We start from the raw sequence: 19,200 nt of genomic DNA on the forward strand, positions 1-19,200 counted from the left end.
TCTCCAAAAGTAAAAACTTCATGAAATCAAAAACTTATGCTTATCTTAAAATACCTTTAGGAAAACGAAAAGGCAAACCACAGACTGGGAAAAAATATTGAGAATACATACATATCTGACATAGTACCTATGTTGGGATATATAAATAACACTTAGAAGTTAATGACAGGAAGACAAACAAGTCAATTAAAGAGACCTTAAAAAAAAGAAGGCCGGGCTCGGTGGCTCAGCCTGTCATCCCAGCACTTTGGGAGGCTGAGGCAAGTGGATTGTTCGAGACCCACCTGGGCTACTTGGCGAGACCTCATCTCTACAATAAATCAAAAACTAGCCGGGTGTGGTAGCACGTGCCTGTAGTTCCAGCTACTTGGAAGGCTGAGGCAGAAGGATCGCTGGAGCCCAGCAGGTGGAGGGTGCAGTGGCCAGGAGCGTGCCCTTGCACTCCAGTCTGGGCAACTGAGTGAGACTCAAAAAATAAAATAAAAAAGAAGATTTACAAATAGCCAGTAGACATCTGAAAAGACATTATTTATCAGAGACTTCCAAGTTTTTGTGTATACAATAGTTTAATGCTTTTTATTGCTGTATAGTATTCTATTTCATTTGTATATTACAATCTACTAATTATTCTCCTATTGATGGATATTTGAGTTCTTTCCAGACTTGAGCTACTCTGAATAAAGTTGCTATGAACATTCTGATTCACATTTTTTAGGTGGATATATGTGCTTAGTTGTCTTGGGTTCTTACCCGGAGCAGAATTGTTGGGTCATGGTACAGGGGTTTGTTCAGCATTAGCAGATACTGCTGAACAGCTTTATATGCCTATTTATACTCTTTTCTATAATGTCTAAGAGTTACAGTTGCTCCATATCCTTGTCAACACTTGATGTTGTTGATCCTTAAATTTTAGCTATTTTGGGAGTTCTGAAGTGATATCACGTTGTGGTCTTAATTTGCATTTTCCCATAACCGATTGTGTTGAGCATTTCTCCATATGCTTTTCAGACATTGACTGGATATGCAAATTAAAGCCAGAATGAAAATACCACATACTCCTTAGAATGGCTAAAATTAAAAAAACTCACATGACCAAGTGTTAATGAGGATGCAAATTAAACTCTCATGCGTTGCTGGTGAGAGAGTAATATGTTACAACCACCTTGCAGAACTATTTGGCAATTTCTTATAAACATATAATTATCATATGATTCAGCAAGTTCCACTTACAGATATTTACTTAGGAGACATGAAAATATATGTCTGCACAAAGACTTTTATATAAATGCTTATAGCAGTTTTATTCAAAATAGTAAACAAAACCAAAAAAAACCCCAAGATACCCATCAATAGCTAAGTGAATAAACAACTGTTGGGATATCCATATAATAGACTACTACTCAACAATAAAAAGAAATGATCTACTGATATGTTCAACAACACAGATAAATTTCAAAAACATGCTGAGCAAAAGAAACCATCTGTAAAAGAGTATATACTATGTGATCCCATTTATGTAAAGTCTAAGGCAAAACTAATCTACAGTGACAGAAGTCAGGAAAAGTTGTCTCTGCTAGGGTTGGTGGTGGAAATCAAGGTGTGGTTGTTTACTGGAAAAGGGTGATAGAAATGTTTTATGTCTTATTTTGGGTAATGGTTACAAGACAGTGTATTGTCAAAACTCACTGAACAGAACACTTTAAAGATCTATGCATTTTATTGTATATAGTTCTCAATGTAAGAAAGCAAAGATAGACTGGGCTCGGTGCCTCTTCCTGTAATCCCAGCACTTTGGGAGGCTGAGGCGAGTGGATTGCCTGAGGCCGCGGGTTCGAGACCCACCTGGGTAACTTGGTGTGACCTCGCCTCTACAGTAAATCAAAAACTAGCTGGGTATGGTAGCATGTGCCTGTAGTTCTGCTGTGTGGAAGGCCGAGGTGGAAGGATCCCCAGAGACCAGAAGGTCGAGGCTGCAGTGGCCAGGAGCATGCAACTGCACTCCAATCTGGACGACAGAGTGAGACTCCAACTCAAATAAAAAAAGAAAGCAAAAATAATTGAACCTTACAAAATAACATGTTAGAGAAGTGAATATTTAAGTATAATTTGTTGCCTTTCTTGTTTATATTGACCTCTTTTAACCACTGTTTCAGCTAACCCTGATCTCTTCTTCCAAGTTGACCAGAATATTATAGTAACTCTTCTCAATTTGCATCTTGGCTTTTTCAACCTGGACCAAAGCAGTCCTTGTTCTAAAACATACCTTCAGTACTTTAAACCAACATGATACCAAAAACCTTTCATGTAACTTGACCTCAACTGAAAATTTTAGGTAATATGAGGTAAGAAAAATAGTTGAATTTTCAGATCCTTTAGAAAGGCTATGCCCTTTATCTGGCTTGGAACATCTGCTTTCTCCCCATGATCAGATAAGAAAGGTTTCTTTTTGCTGAAAGTATGGAAACTATCCATCTTAATATTTTTCCTGAGTAGAAGGAATTAACTCACCACTTCTCGAGAGTCAATTTTTTAAAAAGTCAACTTTCTAACAGAGAGAAGCCTTAGTGTCTGATCTGCAATCTTTTCCCTAGAACAAAATGTGTAGTAAACAATTAGTAAAGTTTAAAATGTGTGGTAAACAATTAAGAAAGTTTTAAAATATAGTTGTAAGCCGGGCTCGGTGGCTCAGCCTGTAATCCCTCGCTTTGGGAGGCTGAGGTGAGTGGATTGTCTGAGCCCACGGGCTCGAGACCCACCAGGGCAAGTTGGCGAGACCTCATCTCTACAATAAATCAAAAATTAGCTGGGCGTGGTAGCACACACCTGTAGTTCCAGCGACTTGGAAGGCTGAGGCAGAAGGATCGCCGGAGCCCAGCAGGTCGAGGCTGCAGTGGCCTCTCTGGGCGACAGAGTGAGACTCCAACTCAAAAAAAAATAAAAAATAAAATAAAAAAATATATATATAGTTGTAGATATTTTCTCGGTGGCTATTATTGAACATCTTACGAAGTGTAAACTTAAGTTTCTTCCACGCTTCAGTTAAAGTGTACCTGTATATACCCATGATATAATAAATAAGGCAAGCAAGAAAGTCAAATCTGCAGGAAAATGGTGGACCATAATTTTGAAGCAACCTTGCTCACTATACTTAAAATGCATTTTGTGAAACATTGCTCTGCCACTGTATTACCATTAATTAATTGTTTGCTGATTATCTAGGCTATTGAGATGGCAGGAGTAATAAATTACAGGCCCCTATGAGCATAGACCATATCTTATACATTATATCTGTCTTCTGTAGTGTCAAACAGACACAAAATAGATCTGGATAAAATAGAGACATATACAATATACTTAACATAATTCCCAAATGATTTATATTCTAGAATTGTTATATATGTCTATATGTCTGAAGTTTTTTTTGTCTACCATTCTGGAACATCAGTATGCTTAAGACAGAGCTTTGAAGATATTCTGCTTGGAGTGATTGAGAAGGAATGACAAAGTTTCCCAGCTGTCCAGAATTCCCTATTCCCCACCAGTTATGGTAGATTGAAAATACCACCTCTTGAATGACTGCAAAGCAGTCACCAAAGCTGAACTGTGTATTCACTCTTTCCATGGCTGAGGATGCTAATAAATCTTTGCTTTCTAAGCCTTCTCCTAGACTTCAGGCTACACGGAAGAATAAAAACTGTTCCAATGTAACAAATGCTAAGACCCTGAGACTTTATCACCTCTTTTCTTAACCTTGCAATCAGTTCAGGCAATTATTACAAAAGTAATTTGGAAGGTTAAAAGTGAACCTTGTGTAAATTTATTACTAAGAAAATGAAAGCCACATTATCTGCCCACAGATAATAGAGAGTTTATTTTTCCATTCTAACATATTTACTGGTATATTGATAGCCTCTGATAGTAGTAGTTCTTAATCTTCTTTGGGGCACAAATCCCTTTAAAAATCTAATGACTTTTTTTCTTCCCTTTTTTTCTTCACTTCTTCCTTCCTACCTTCCTTTCTCTCTCCTCCTTCCCTCCTGTCCTCCCTTCCACAAATATTTTTATTTGCCTACTATGTGCCAGACATTGTTCTAGAGGCTTGATGCTGTGCACTTCTCCTCCCCAGATGTTTATTTGTATATGAACACACCGTTTTGCATTCAATTTTAGGGATTTGATTGAACCCCTGAAGCCCTCTAGGGTCAGGAAACATCTGAAAAGTAATTATATAGCTAAAAATACTTGGCATTCTTGCCAAGCAGAAACTTACTATTTGCAGGAATAATAATAATAGAATACTTTTCTTTACAGGATCTGACTAGCCATATAATATCCTCAAACTCATTCAAATAGTAAGCAGTATGGAATGGGAGACAAGGAATTTGACATTTCATATTCTATCAGAATAGACAATCTTGAGACTGTTTTACTGTATGTGATAGGAGTTGTTGGTTGTACAGCTTTCAAGGACCCTTTAAGTCTGTGCTGCTTTTTAAATTTTGAATCCCGGGCTAGAGCACAGTGGCACGCTCACGGCCACCACAGCCCAACCTGCTGGAAGTCTGTGCTTCTTAATGAGAAAGAAAAGCCACCAAGATGTAAAAAATTATAATGTGGTCACTGAATCTTACTTTGTGTCCATAAGTCTCCTTTACCATTCTAACTGAAAAATAGATCTATTTATTATGCACCACTGCTTAGAGAGCTAATGTGTTTTAATATGTGATTAAGGGTCACACATCTACTGTGACTTGAGTGATGAAACTTATCACTTTGACCTTTAATCCAGAATGACATTTTTGTTCTCCCTTTGTCGGTGCTCCACTCATGCTGAAAGGAAGGAACTCAACTCTAAAGGAGACTGTTTATCTAAAGAACTGGCATTCTGTCAATTAGCGAAGACTCTGAAAAACCTCAAGTAAAGCAGAATTTCACTCTTGAGCCTTGTGGTATCTCTGGATTTTATATTTTTGTTCTTCCATGTGTTGAGTTGTGAGACCCGATAGCTCCTTAAAACACACACATAAGCAGATACACTGTACAGGCAAGTGATACTTCTCTCCAGTTTACACAACTTCTGCACTTCCATCATAAATGATTAGAGGACACATATATAGAACTTCCATGTGAATTTAATGGGAAAATGTATATACATCACTAAACTTTTTTAACTTAACCACCTGGCATGCTTAGATGAGGAAAAACCCATGTGGCAAAGTCATATGGTGATATACAGCTACTATGTGAGAGTGAAATTAAAGTGAAGTCACTTATTTTATCCTGAGCTATAAAGACTTTTAAGATTCTCAGCTTTACCAAGAAATCATCTACATAGAAAATGCTATTCGGAGTCATACACTGCATCTGTGGCTTGGAGATGTAGCGTATTTTATGTTTTGTGTTTAAGAGAGCCCAGTTTGGGAGGGTAGAAGTCTAAATCTTGGCGGGGAAAACTGGATCGCAAAACGTTTTCTTAAATGCTCAGTGAGTGAACCATCCCTTAGTTTCCCATTGTAACACAGTGCTTTGTGTATAGTAAGTGGTCATTCTGGTCTCATTGAATGGTCATGTGTATTCTTTTAGATTCTGGTTTTTTTGTTTGTTTGTTTGTTTTTTGAGTTGGAGTCTCACTCTGTCGCCCAGACTGGAGTACAGCAGCACACTTCCGGCTACTGTAATCTCGACCTGCTGGGCTCCGGCGATCCTTCCGCCTCAGCCTTCCAAGTAGCCGGAATTACAGGGGCGCGCTACCACGCCCAGCTGATTTTTTCATTTATTGTAGAGATGAGGTCTCGCTGCCCAGGCGGGTCTCGAACCCACGGGCTCAGGCAATCCACTCACCTCAGCCTCCCAAAGGCGCGGGATTACAGGCTGAGCCACCGAGCCCAGCTAGATTTTGTTTTTTTATATTGCTGACTTTTGTCCAAAAACCACTTAGCAAATTGTTTCAAAAAGTCAAGTTCTGGAGTCATCGTAATGTACTCCTTAACCCAAAGAAGGAAACATTATAATTATTCCATGTTCTTACGGGTTTTGTAGAAAGAAAACAATTTTGGCCAAAACTGGTGTTAAAATTATCTTCTGTACAACCTTAGGGCTCTTATTTCATAGTAGAACCAAAACATGACTTATGTTTATGTTTACAGCATAAAGGGCTTTTGGAACAGTGCTCTCTCCTATATCCATATTCATGGATTAAGGTAAAAATGAAAAAGTACAGAAACTCTGACTCACTTTTCTTTCATCAGGAAGTAGTAATAGGCTTCTCTGGCTACTGCTATGTAAAATCTTAGAAATATTTCAGTGATCATGTGTTTTATAGTTAGGCTATTTTCAGCAAAGCTATTCCTATCATTGTTAAACACTTGACTAAATCATCTGATTCAAATATGAGGAAGTCTTTTCTTCATTGGAATACATTTTGGCCTGTAGAAATGCTCTGTTTTATGTTTAGCTTAAACATATCTCTCTCAAAAACTACAATTACATAAGACTGGACATATTTCCTGACATTGAGATTCACTTAGGATAATCGATTTTCATTGTGCTGCTGGAATAATTGACATTGCATATAAATCTTTTGTTTTTAAGGTCCTTTAGGTACTTGTATATGTAAGCTTGAGACTACCATTATCAGGCTGGAATATGAATATCTTAGTTTTTCTTGTAAACCAAAGTAGTATTAGTTGTGTACTCCATCCTGTGTTTTCCTGTAATGAAGAGAAATGCATGTGATATTGCAGATTTATCGCATTCTTTGAACTCTTAGTTGCCAGTGCCTGACAAGTAGTCAGTCAGGAAGAATGGTATATGACAGAACTATGATAATAAATACACATAAAATGAGTACATTAGTGCCTACACAGTGTTGAATCAGTAGAAATATACAGTCTCTAGGAGCTCATATCCTAATGACAGAATCCCATCAACATCAGTTAGGCCCAAGAAGATAAAATATTTGAAGCAAAACAAACTTAGTGAAGTTAGAAGAGAATAAAAGGGACAATGTGGAGAGACTATGCTGTAATCTCTAGTAGAAGGTGTGATAAATTGATAAAGGATTCTAGCACTTTCTGTCCACAATGTGTTAATTAAGCCAGATTAGTGATAATTATTGATATTTGCAATTACAATGATTATTGATGTTATAAGAGCTTGAAGCCTTAGGTTTCCGTTCAATTTAGCAGTTATTTGTTGAATGTCTCGCATATGCTAGTTGGCTATGCTAGGTGTATTAACAAAGTCCTACCTTCCAGGAGTTAATAGTCTAATGGAAGGAACAGATATGTAAATACTCAATTTAATACTTTTTTTTAAAACTACAGGAATATATGAAAAACTATGTTAGCAAAGAAGTTGGAACTGTTTATCCCTTGAGGAATGAGAAAGCCTGGGTCTTCAAGGATGAGTAGAAGCTCAGAGAAGGGGAAAGATGTGTTAGGGAATCCCTGCTTGATATTTGTGGCCTAGGAGAGTTTGAAATTTTCAGCAGGATTATGAACAAATGAAAATATACATTTAAATAATAAGTATAAATTTCAATGTACTCTGCCAACAAAGCAGAATAAGTTGTTTCTGTTTCTGTTTATTACTAACTGTGGCTTTTTCTGTAATTTTGGTAAAAGTTTATTTACTCTGTCAACTCCCTTAGATTAAATGAATGAATAAAATTCGGAAATTAGTATATAGTGAAGAAGATTCCATCTGACCTTTGGCGAACCTGAGAGTGAGTTGGAGGGAGGATAGTGACCTCTGGAGATTAGGAAGTTCTTTTGAAACGTGTATCAGTGATAAATGAAAACTTAAATCCACCTTTTGCCTTGAAGGTAATAAATTCTTATTTATAGTTAGAGAGTATATTTGATCCAAATGTGTGTGTTGCTTTAAGTAAGAGATTTTTGTTTGTTTTCAGTGGCATTAACTTTCTAATAGAGCCAATTTATCCATAAAGGGGAGGGCTTTTTCTACTGTTTCCCCCAAAATGTTCATGCGTATTAGTCACCCATAAAATAGAAACTGCTTCTCCTCTACTGTGTTCCTTCCACTGTTCCCAGGTCATGGGATCACTGATTTGTGAGGGGCAGTAAAACCATGTCATATGAAAAGAACCAGACAGGGGCCAGAGATAACAGTGCTATGTAGACTCTCAGCGGCCAGTGAAGATTTTGTTTTACACGATTGTGTCCGTGTTTGGTCAGTAAGGCTAAGGCATGAGTTAATGAAAGAACATTACTTTAAAGGCATTAGAGAATGTGCCAAAGGAAAGCATTTTTTAGTGAAAACATTCCAAATGGGGAAGAAGTACAGAATCAGCTGGAACCGGCCACTCGTCGCCTTTGTTTCCCATCTGCGGATGCCAACACACGGGCAGCGTGACTGCTGCTCTAGTTAAGCGCTTGCAAAAACACCGCCACTACCAGAAAGCTTTATTCACTGCCTCTTTCTTTTCTCTCTCGTTTTCCCCCTCTCCTTTCCCTCCTTCCTTCACTCCTTCCTCCCTCCCTCCCTTCCTCTCTCCCTTCCTTCCTTTTTTTCTTTTTGAGTGTTTACATGAACCTTGGTTTAAAAAAGACTAATTCCAGCCTTTTGTATCCAAGCCAGGAAATCAATCAAATACATAAAAACATTTTTGAATACTTTATTTCGTTTGTAAGGCTGGGGGAAGGGCATCTTTTAGAGAAAACAGATTGAACCAAGAAAAATGACTTTGCCTAACTCATTTAGCCTCGTTAGACCACAGATTGCTTGTTAGTGGAATAGATTATTGAGCCATAGCCTTCTTAGCTGGCCTCCAGCTCTAAAATTTCGTGGTTCGTTTTTTAAAGTATCTTGTGATCTTTCAGAGGGGTAGTAGCTGTGTGTGCATGCTTAGTACCAGATGTTAGTAACTAGTCATCATCAATATGGTCAAACTTACTAAAGCTTAACCAGATATACTGTGCAACACATCAAGATACTCTATGAGAATGAAGTCTCAAAAATAACTGCTTATACCAAATATGATTAGATATTCTTCATTCTTTCATTGAGCTTATTATTTAAAAGAGGAACTTAACTGATTTCCTTGATGAATACTGGCTAAGAAAAACACGTTTCCCTGTCCTTTTGAGAGGGCTTAGTGAAATTATGTAAAAAAGAAAGAAAAAAGAGCATTGCCAAAACAGATGTCCTACCTATTAAAAAATTTTCAAGTTATATAATTATGTGTTTATATTATACTTACTGTATGGGTATATGTCTAATTTTATGAACACAAATCTTTAAACAATTACAAATTGCCATTAATTATTTGGAGCTGAAAGGTATTTTCTAAAATATAGAATAGATGATAAATATCTTAAAATAGAGATTGAATAGAAATGTTTATTAGGAACATAAACAGGATGGGATAAGTCCCCAGGAGACATCCAAAATGAACCAGTGCACCATGCTAGTAAGAATCAGAGGGCTCCAAGTGAAAATGTGCATTTAAATGACATTTGATATTGCCTCTAATGACCCCTTAACTAGCCTTTAGTATTTGATCGGCTTTCAGTTTTTCTGCTGAAGAAATGTTTAAAAAGAAGAAAAGACCATTGTTGAATATAATCAGCTTGCTCTCTAATTTGTCTTTGTGTATCTAATTCAGACATGAAATCTAATAGGAAAATTTTGATCTCCTTGACTTTTCTCACAGAATTAAATTAAATTAAATCTCACAAAATTAAAAGGAAAGTTGACGATTGGTGTTTTATTATGTAAAGGTGATATTGCATTGTCTGTTGCCCCAAATACCACTTTATTTTCCTCAATTGAGAATTTCCAAAGAATAGCATGATAGGACAGTGCAGTTTTAGGCAAAACTGTACAACTTTGCTGTTGAAAGTCCTGATTAAACACGAAGAGATGACCCCTTAGATTGAAGGAGTCACATTCTAGGTATCATTACAGTGTTAGAGTAAATTTCAGCACATTTTTTTCTATTCCTCATTCCGCTTTAGGGTTTCTTACCTCCAGGAGAGATGTAGAAACAATTGAGTTGAGCTTCACGCACCAAAGTACCCTTAAACTTGACCTCCGTTTCAGCAGACAGGTGACTAGGAAGTGGCTGGTATGCAGGTGTAGAAGGTTGAACAAAGGCTCGGAGCATTGTCAATTTCCAGATATATACTGATTGGTTGATTTTGAAAATTAAATAATTATCCTGCTCATGATCTTCTCTCCTTGTAGTTTTTTTAAGACTCAGAAGGCATTCCCGCAGTTAGTTTAGTGCCACAAAAGCTTACATGACCATATAGCATTGCTGCAAATGTAGGTTCCAGTACTTTAAGTTTTAGAATTAAAAAAAAAAAAACAACCCACACCTTCTTTCTTGGTTCTTTTCAACCTTGTCTTTTTCTGTCTTCTCTGCTCGCTGCCTGTGTAGGGATGGGCCTCCCACCAGTGGCTTTACAGGAAAACTTGGATTGAAATGTGAAGTTCATGGTTTCTGTCAGCCTGTCAGCTCATCGCCTCCCTAAGGCATGATGATCTCTGGTTTTTATATATCACCACAGGCTGCTTTGATAGACCCTCTTGTGTGGAAGAATGATAGGTTTGTCCAAGGGTTGGTAGACCTTGGGCCTAAGAGGCAGAAAACTTCAGCTGGAATGTGTACTTTAATGGAATTCACAGCTCCTTTCTAAGTGGAATGCAGCTCAACTTGCAAAACTATTTTAGGGAGAGAAAAAAGTTAGTCTCAGTTCTACATTTTATCTTGGTGCCACCTTTCAGTAGCCAGAACTGTTGATAAATCTGTTTTTCTTTTCCCCTTGGCTATTTAAATCATATGTTCAAACTAAGTATTAACCAGGATGAAAAGAGGCATTTCAAAATGATCCCATTTTAATTTTAAAAACATCTTGCTTTAAAGAGATAAAAGGTTTGGTCCTAAAGAAGTCTCCACAATGTTTTAAATAATTACTACCAACCCAGTCTTTCCTTCGTTCTGCTTTGACATTTGAAAGATATTTTTGTAGCATTTTCCCTCACTAAATCTTCATTTCAGTATCTCATAGTAACGACAATGTCAAACTGTTCCTCAATTTGTATCAACAGTTTAAAAAAAAAAAAGATACCCAAGGCTGGTGTGGTGGTTCATGCCTGTAATCCCAGCAATTTGGGAGGCCGAGGCAGGAGAGTCACTTGAGTCCAGAAGTTTGAGACCAGCCTGGACTGCATAACGAGACCTTGTCTCTACACAAAATCAAAAAATTAACTGGATGTGGTAGCGCACACCTGTAGACTCAGCTACTGGGGAGACTGAGGTGAAAGGATCTCTTATGCCCAGGAGGTCAAGGTTGTGGTGAGTCAGGATCATGCCACTGCACCTGGGTGACAGAGTGAGACCCTGTCTCAAAAACAAAAAAAGACACTCAAAATATCTCTATTAATAGATTCTACTGATGAGACACTAATGGCCATTTTTTTCCTCTGCCATTGGGCCTCGGGTTTGAGTTCCACTGTGTTTTCTTCCCTTTCTATCACGTTTTTCCTTTGATAGTTTTAGAAAACTCAGTCTCCAGAGGAAGAAAGTTTCCACTGTAACCAAAAAAAAAAGTAGACCAGACTCCTAGTTTGCTACCTTTTGGCAAGTTGGTAATTCAGATTTATCAGGTTCTTCTTCAAGGTATCTACTTCAAGGTATCTACTAAAAGCTAGGTGCAGTGGCTCATGCCTGCAATTCCAGTGCTTTGGGAGGAGCCAGAAGTATCATTTGAGACCAGCCTGGCCAACATAGCAAGACCTCATCTCTACAAAAAAATACAAATACAAAAATTAGCAAGGCATGGCAGTATGTGCCTATACTCCAGCTACTTGGGAGACTGAGGCGGGAGGATCACTTGGGTCTAGGAGTTGAAGCTGCAGTGAGCTATGATTGTGCCACTGTACTCCATCTTGTCTTTTTTAAAAATAATGCTGGCCGGGCTCGGTGGCTCAGCCTGTAATCCCAGCACTTTGGGAGGCTGAGGTGAGTGAATTGCCTGAGCCCGCAGGTTCGAGACCCGCCTGGGCAACTTGGCGAGACCTTATCTCTACAATAAATCAAAAAAAATTAGCCGGGTATGGTAGCGCGCGCCTGTACTTGGAAGGCTGAAGCGGAAGGATCACCGGAGCCCAGCAGGTCAAGGCTGCGGTGGCCGGGAGTGACCACTGCACTCCAGTCTGGGTGACAGAGGGAGACTCCAACTCAAAATAATAATAATAATAATGCTAAACCGGGCTCGGTGGCCCAGGCTGTAATCCCGCGCTTTGGGAGGCTGAGGTGAGTGAATTGCCTGAGCCCGCGGGTTCGAGACCCGCCTGGGCAACTTAGCGAGACCTCGTCTCTACAATAAATCAAAAAATTAGCTGGGTGTGATAGCGCACACCTGTAGTTCCAGCTACTTGAAAGTCTGAGGGGGAAGGATCGCCAGAGCCCAGCAGGTTGAGGCTGCGGTGGCCGGGAGTGTGCTACTGCACTCCAGTCTAGGTGACAGAGTGAGACTCCAACTCAAAAAATGATAATAATAATAATAATAATGCTAAAAAACCATTTCTTATACCTTTTGATATCTCAGTCATTACTGATGAAAAACAGAAAATCCATGTCTGGGCATTGACCAGGTAAGGGGGATAAGAAGGTGTAATTAGAATATAATATTAATAAAATTAAGTGTTCTAAAAGTTTAAATTTAAATTTTTTTGTTTGTTTTAAAAACATATTTTACCTGGGCATAGTGGCTCATACCTGTAATCCCAGCACTTTGGTTGGCTGAGGCTGGAGTATTGCTTGAGCCCAGGAGTTCTAGACCAGCCTGGGCAACATAAAGAGACCTCATCTCTCCAAAAATTTTAAAATTAGCCAGGCATGGTGGTGTACACCTATAGGCCCAGCTACTTGGAAAGCTGAGGACGGAGGATCGCTTGAGCCCTGGAGTTTGAGGCCATGGTGAGCTGTGATTGTGCCACTGTCCTCCAGTCTAGGTGATAGAGTGAGACCAGACTCAAAAAAAAAAAAATGTTGGTTTTCATTGCTCTATCATAATATTGCTGCTATTTTCAGTGAATGTTTTTTTAATGTATATGTAGTTAGTATATTATTTACATGATTAATGCCACCAGATCCTCAACTGGATACTTATAAATGTGTTTTGGAACTGTTTCAACCTGTGCTATAAAAATGATATAGATTGGCACATACTAAGGTATACGTGTCTTATTTAAAAATTACTAAATGAATCAATAGCAGCTATATTATACCACATTTTCTTTCATTACTAAATGATTAAATCATAGTCATATCTAATCTTTCAACAATTGTGACTTTTCTGTACAGACATTTATTATTTGCTGTCAGAGATTTATTATTAAATTTTATTTTTTTCCAGGGGCCTATCCCTAACTTACAGCTTACAAAGCCAGTTTTTCAGTTACTATACTATTGGGAGAAGGAGAAGAGAGAGCAGTTTCTAGGCACAATTTGGGAATCACGTTTCTGAACATTTACTTATTTATTTATTTTTAGTCAGAGTCTCACTCTGTCACCCAGGCTGGGGTGCAGTGGCCGCTCATAGCCACCCCAGCGTTGACCTGTTGGGCTCAGGCAATCCTCCCACCTCAGCCTTCTAAGTAGCCGGGACTACAGGCATATGCTACCATGCCCAGCTAATTTTTTGATATATTGTAGAGACGAGGTCTCACCAAGTTGCCCAGGCTGGTCGCGAACCCCTGGGCTCAGGCAATCCCCTCACCTCGGCCTCCCAAAGTGCTGGGATTACAGACTTGAGCCACCGTGCCCGACCTGAATATGAAAAAATAAAGATGAAATGTGTTTACGAAGTGTGCAAATGGATTATAGAAACAATGATATCTCAAAACCAGGAAATTTTGAAATTCTGATTTCACTTTCAATTTGTATTCATTTGTCTAAGAAGAATTTACCTAATTCCTATTGTGTTCAATATATTTTAAAGGACAACACACTTTATTGGATGTGTGTATAGCTATGTGTGTGTGTGTCTGTCTGTACACAAAACCACCACAGATTTCTTTGTGGGCTTAAAAATTCTGATGCTAGATTTTTAAACTTTTCCAAATGATTGGCTTTTATTCATTCAGTAAGTATTGAATAAATTAATTCAATACATAAACTATTATGTATTTTTCTTTAAGATGGAAATGGAATGTTTTTCTATTTTGTGGTTTTGAAGATGTTCATAATTTCTTTGATGTGTTTTTTGTAGTGTCCATTTATGGAATTTGGTTTTATGATAAGGAAGAATGCCAAAGAATTGCAGAGCTTATGAAAAAGTAAGTGCTAAAAGGCTAAATATTTTTCAGAACTCGGTGCTTTTGCTTGTATTTCTAAGTGTAGGTAACTACACTATCATTTTAACAGAATATTTATCTTACCACAGTCCTTTTCACAGTTGTTAGGAAAACATTTAGTATTACTTAATAAATGAAAAATAGACTTAAGAAACAACTTTCTACATTTTCACTAGGTAGGATTTATCATTAGAATGTCTCAAATCATTTCTTTCTGCCTATGTAAAATATATTTGAGTTGTTCCAGATGGCAATTTTCTTTAATATTTTCCTTATTTATAAATTGGGGATTTTTTGCTTTGAAAAGGTATCAATAAGTCTGTCAGTAAAAAGAGCATTCAGAGCCATCCTAAAAGTCTGTTCCAGGGTCTCTGAAATCTTTCATTTCCTTCCTCCTTCTGATGCTTTCCTTTGACTGTGCATATACAGTGTTTGTAGGAGCTCAGAATTTCCTCTCATGTCTCAGACACTGAGTACCTAGGATAGTCTTCATTTTCAATCTCTTTGGAGATTGCTGAGTTATTATTAGCTTAGTGATCAGTCAGTAGACACTGTGCATCTCTCTCTTTCTTTCTCATTACTAGTCTCTTTCTTTTAATTTCATAATATACACCTGGTGATTTGTCCCATTCTACATTTTGGGAAATTTTAAAATTACTGCCAGACTTTCCCACTTCTGGCTTCCTGATGGCATGCATTGAAAGGAGGGCCCAGGTAAGCTTGCTCTCTGCTCTGCAATTAGTGGACTCTCTGATCAGTTCTGGGGCCCCAGGGCTGCTCACTGTGAGGCATTTCCTTCCATGCTATTTATGGGGATGGGTCAGAGCCTCAAAATTAGGTGAGTTTCCTGTTTGTGCCGTGCCTCACCCTGGGCCTGGACTCAGCCAAGCACACGGGACGGCTGCTCACGTGGATGTGACACTGCAGCTCTGCATGCAAAAGAATCAATTCCCACTTTTAAATCCTGGGGCCATGAAATGACTAGAAAGTGACCGCAAGGAAATGAAATTGGGGAGCATCTTTTTTTAAAAATAAGATTGATTCCTGAAAATCTAGCTTGTGATAGCTAATTTTGGGTAACTAGCTCAAGTTGCAGTGTGATTAAATGTGTTCAAACTGGTACTTAGCCACTATAACAACTAGTTCCTACAACATTTTGGTTATTATGTATTGTGCAGTGGATAATAATAACAGGATTGGATACAGATTTAAAAATACCCTATAGCTTAGCCAAGTGGCCACTGTAAAATTGTCAGTATTCTGCAGTGATTACTTTATAGCTTAGGCAAGAAATTGATTATTACTAGCAATAGCAGCTGAGTTGTGTGGTTTCAGACCCCTTCAAAAGTTAGAATAAAATGTCTCAGTAAACTCTCAGGGCCAGGCTCGGTGGCTCAGCCTGTAATCCCAGCACTTTGGGACCCTGAGATGAGTGAATTGCCAAAGCCCACGGGTTCGAAACCAGCCCGGGCAACTTGGCGAGACCTCATCTTACAATAAATGAAAAATTAGCCAGACGTGGTAGCGCGCACATGTAGTTCCGGCTACTTTGAAGGCTGAGACGGAAGGATGGCCGGAGCCCAGCAGGTTGACTCTGGGGTGGCCGTGAGTGTGCCACTGCACTCCAGCCTGGGCCACAGAGTGAGACTCCAACTCAAACAAACAAACAAAACCTCTCAGGTCTTTTTTTACCATAAACTTCATGGCAGTAATAAAATGCTGAAAGTCAGTGCACACAAAAGGAAAAAAGTATTTTTTTCGCCATCACCTAACAGCATGTAGTAGCAATCTGGTCTCTCTTCTGTAGTGTTTTCAAGGAACAAAAGAACTCTTCATTGCCCTAAGTGGTTTTTTAAATGGCCCCTCTTTTTAGAGATGGGATGGAATCTTCACTGTGTTTCTAAACTGCCAAAGAACTGTAGAATTTGAGTTGCTGGAGTCAACTTTGCCTTGAATTCAAGGCGCTCTGTAGTGGGGCTGGGGGGAACGGGATCTCTCTTTGCCATTCAGTTTCCTGATGTTTGAGAACTCTAAGTTGCGCTTCCTCTGCAATTAATGAGAGCGAGAGTGTCCTTTCAAATGCACTAAAGGATGAGTTGACAAACTTTCGTCTGAAGGGGGCCAGAGAGTTCATAGTCTAGCCTTTGCAGTCCTTAGGATCTCTGTTGAAACTACTCAACTCTGCTCCTGTAGTTTGAAAGGAGCGGTAACAATGCATAAACAAATGGGCGTGACTGTATTTGTAACTACAAAAGCAGGTGGTGGGCTGGATTTGGCCTGTAGGTTATAGTTTGCCAGCCCCTACTCTAGATTCGTATACAAGGGGGGACCCAAAAAAACCTGGAATTTATTTATTAAAAATTGTGTATTTATTCTTATACGTTTAAACTTCAGTCGCCTTCAAAGTACTCTCCATTTAATACAGTATACCTATCAAGATGTCCATAGCTCAGAACAGATTTTGAGCTCGTCTGTTTTGATGCCTTTTAGAGCTTCTGCTATTTTTTGTTTTACCTCTTCCACATTGGCAAAATGTTTCCCTTTGAGGACTGTTATCTGGGAGGAGGGGAAGGTCACTCAGGGTGAGACCAGGTAAATAGGGAGGGTGGGGCTTGGGGTTCACTCAGTGCGGTGTGGGCAGGCGTGCTAGTAAGTCATCCGTCAGGAAGTAGGCAAATGCTTGAAAGAATCTCCAAAAAGAAGCTCACTCACAACAGCGCTAGCTGGTCCACTGATGCCGATGGATTCCTAGAATACTTACCTAGTGAGAGAACCCTGTAGTACAAGGGGCCAGCCCTCCAAAAAGATAATTCCGGGATTTTTTTGTGTCTCCCCTTTGTATTAGTCAGGACCTGAACTCTCATTTTTCTTTTTTAAACTCCTCAGCAGTCTTATTTCCAATATGCTGTGACAGGATGGAAACAACTGGGTGAGAATTGGGATGGTTTTACATAAAAAGCATTTATGTAGAATTGGTTTTTCTTATGTGGATTTTCCCCTCTGTCTTTCTAGCCTAACTCAGTATGAACAGTTGAAAGCCCATCAGGGAGCTGGAGCAGGACTCTCCCCAATGATCCTCAATTCGGGAGAGGGCAAAGAAGTTGATATCCTACGAATGCTCACCAAGGCCAAAGATGAATACACCAAGGTGAGTTTTTGCCCTTCCTCGTGATGCATACGTACTTCAGTTCCACAGTGGGAATATTGTTGAGAAAGACTGGGTCCTGCAGGTACTATTTCTTCCACCACACCAAATCGTATTAAAAATAAAATCTCTGTTTTCAGGAAGCCAAAGAAAACTGTTTGCTTTTTAAGTGGATTAAAAGGTAACCTGAAAAATCAGTAGCCTTTATGTATACAAACAGTATCTGGTTAGAAGATTTACTAGAAGACCCTTTACAGCAGCAACAAATGAATGTAAAACTCTTTATAATAAAATTTATAAGAAATGGGCAAAACCTATATGAGGAAAACATTTTTAAAGTCCTGAAAGGCATAAAAATAGACTTGAACAAATGGACATATAGGCCCTGTTCTTGGATCAGAAGATTCAACTTAAAGCTCTCAGTTCTCCTTAAATCTATAAATTTAAGATGATTCCTAAACAATCACCACTGGTTTCTTCTTTTCCTCCTCTTCTTCCTCTTCCTCCTTCTCCTCCTCTTCCTCTTCCTCTTCTTTTTTCCCCCCAGGATCCAGACAAATTGACTATAAGGTTCATGTGGAGAAATATGCAAGAAAGAATAGCTGGGAAAACCTGGCAAAGAACAACAATATTGGCAGGGTTGGAGGTGGGGGAGATGAGGGGACAGATGGGTGGGGTGTGGAGCAAGTTCTACCTGATATCAAAACATTGATGCCTAAACATGTGAAACAGTATGGTGTTGAGGGTACTGATTCACAAAGAGCCAGATAGACAAATGGGACAGATTCAAGATTGTAAGTCCAGAATTACACTCAAGTACATATGAAATCTAGGATATGATACAGGTGATAATCTCAAGTCAGCTACTGCAGTGATTTTTAAAATAAATTGTGTTGGGGCAAGTGGTAGCCATTTGGAAAAATACAAAATTGACCCTGTACCTCACACCACATACCAGGATAAATTCCAAGTGTATTAAAATTTTTAATGTAAAATATAACCATTGAGGTGCCAGAAGAAAATGTGTATGGATTTCTTTGTAATCTAGAAAAAGGGAAATTTTCCTGACTATACCTTAAAACCTAAAACAATTCAACTACATACAAATAAAAACTAAACATTTTACATGGTTTAAAAACAACACAGGCTGTGGAGGCCAAAGCAACTTCATCTTGGATGCTGATCTACCATGTTACTTCTGATGAACCCCAGTTATGGAATGGCCTCTGAGATTTATAGTTGATCTATTGTTCCTTGTGTAAGAGCACGTACTTACTGTAAATCCTGCCCTAGATTGAGCAACCTTGATGTTAATCGTACTTCAGTTGTCCTACATATTCCTTCTGAATCCCCCTTTCCCTATGATGAATAAGCCTTGGTTCTGGGGATAGTGGTACAGGGATTCACCATCTCATCTTGCCACCACCCAAGACACAGTGTTGGCTTTTGTTCATAAGATCCTGTTAGATGTTTCATTTTAAGAAACTGGATTTGTTAGCCTCTTTCTTCAGCCTCTCAGCTTCCTTGGACTTTGGGGGTAGGTTTGTATAGATCTGCCCACCACAAAATGCAAGCAGCGTAAAAGGATATAAAAACAATGTAAAAAAAAATATATTTACACTAAAATAACAGAAGGAGGATTAATTTTCCTGTTTTATAAAGAGCTGCAAAAAAATTGAAAAGTAAAAGATTAACACTCCCTGGGGAAAATGGGCCAAAAAATAAAG

The 19,200-nt window shown here is 38.7% G+C and overlaps 1 protein-coding gene across 2 annotated transcripts in view; it reads left to right on the top strand.

Moving 5' to 3' along the window:
* DCP1B (decapping mRNA 1B) overlaps positions 1-19,200 on the top strand; it is a 59,101-nt gene that overhangs the window by 23,688 nt on the left and 16,213 nt on the right. For both annotated transcript variants that reach the window (XM_008059848.2, XM_008059849.2), the window contains 2 exons: positions 14,244-14,310; positions 17,341-17,476. In XM_008059848.2, coding sequence (XP_008058039.1) covers positions 14,244-14,310; positions 17,341-17,476 — 203 coding nt within the window. The remainder of the gene's footprint in view (positions 1-14,243; positions 14,311-17,340; positions 17,477-19,200) is intronic.

This window comes from Carlito syrichta, unplaced genomic scaffold (genome assembly GCF_000164805.1).
Source record: "Carlito syrichta isolate Samal-C Ts95f unplaced genomic scaffold, Tarsius_syrichta-2.0.1 Scaffold304400, whole genome shotgun sequence".
Taxonomy (NCBI): domain Eukaryota; kingdom Metazoa; phylum Chordata; class Mammalia; order Primates; family Tarsiidae; genus Carlito; species Carlito syrichta.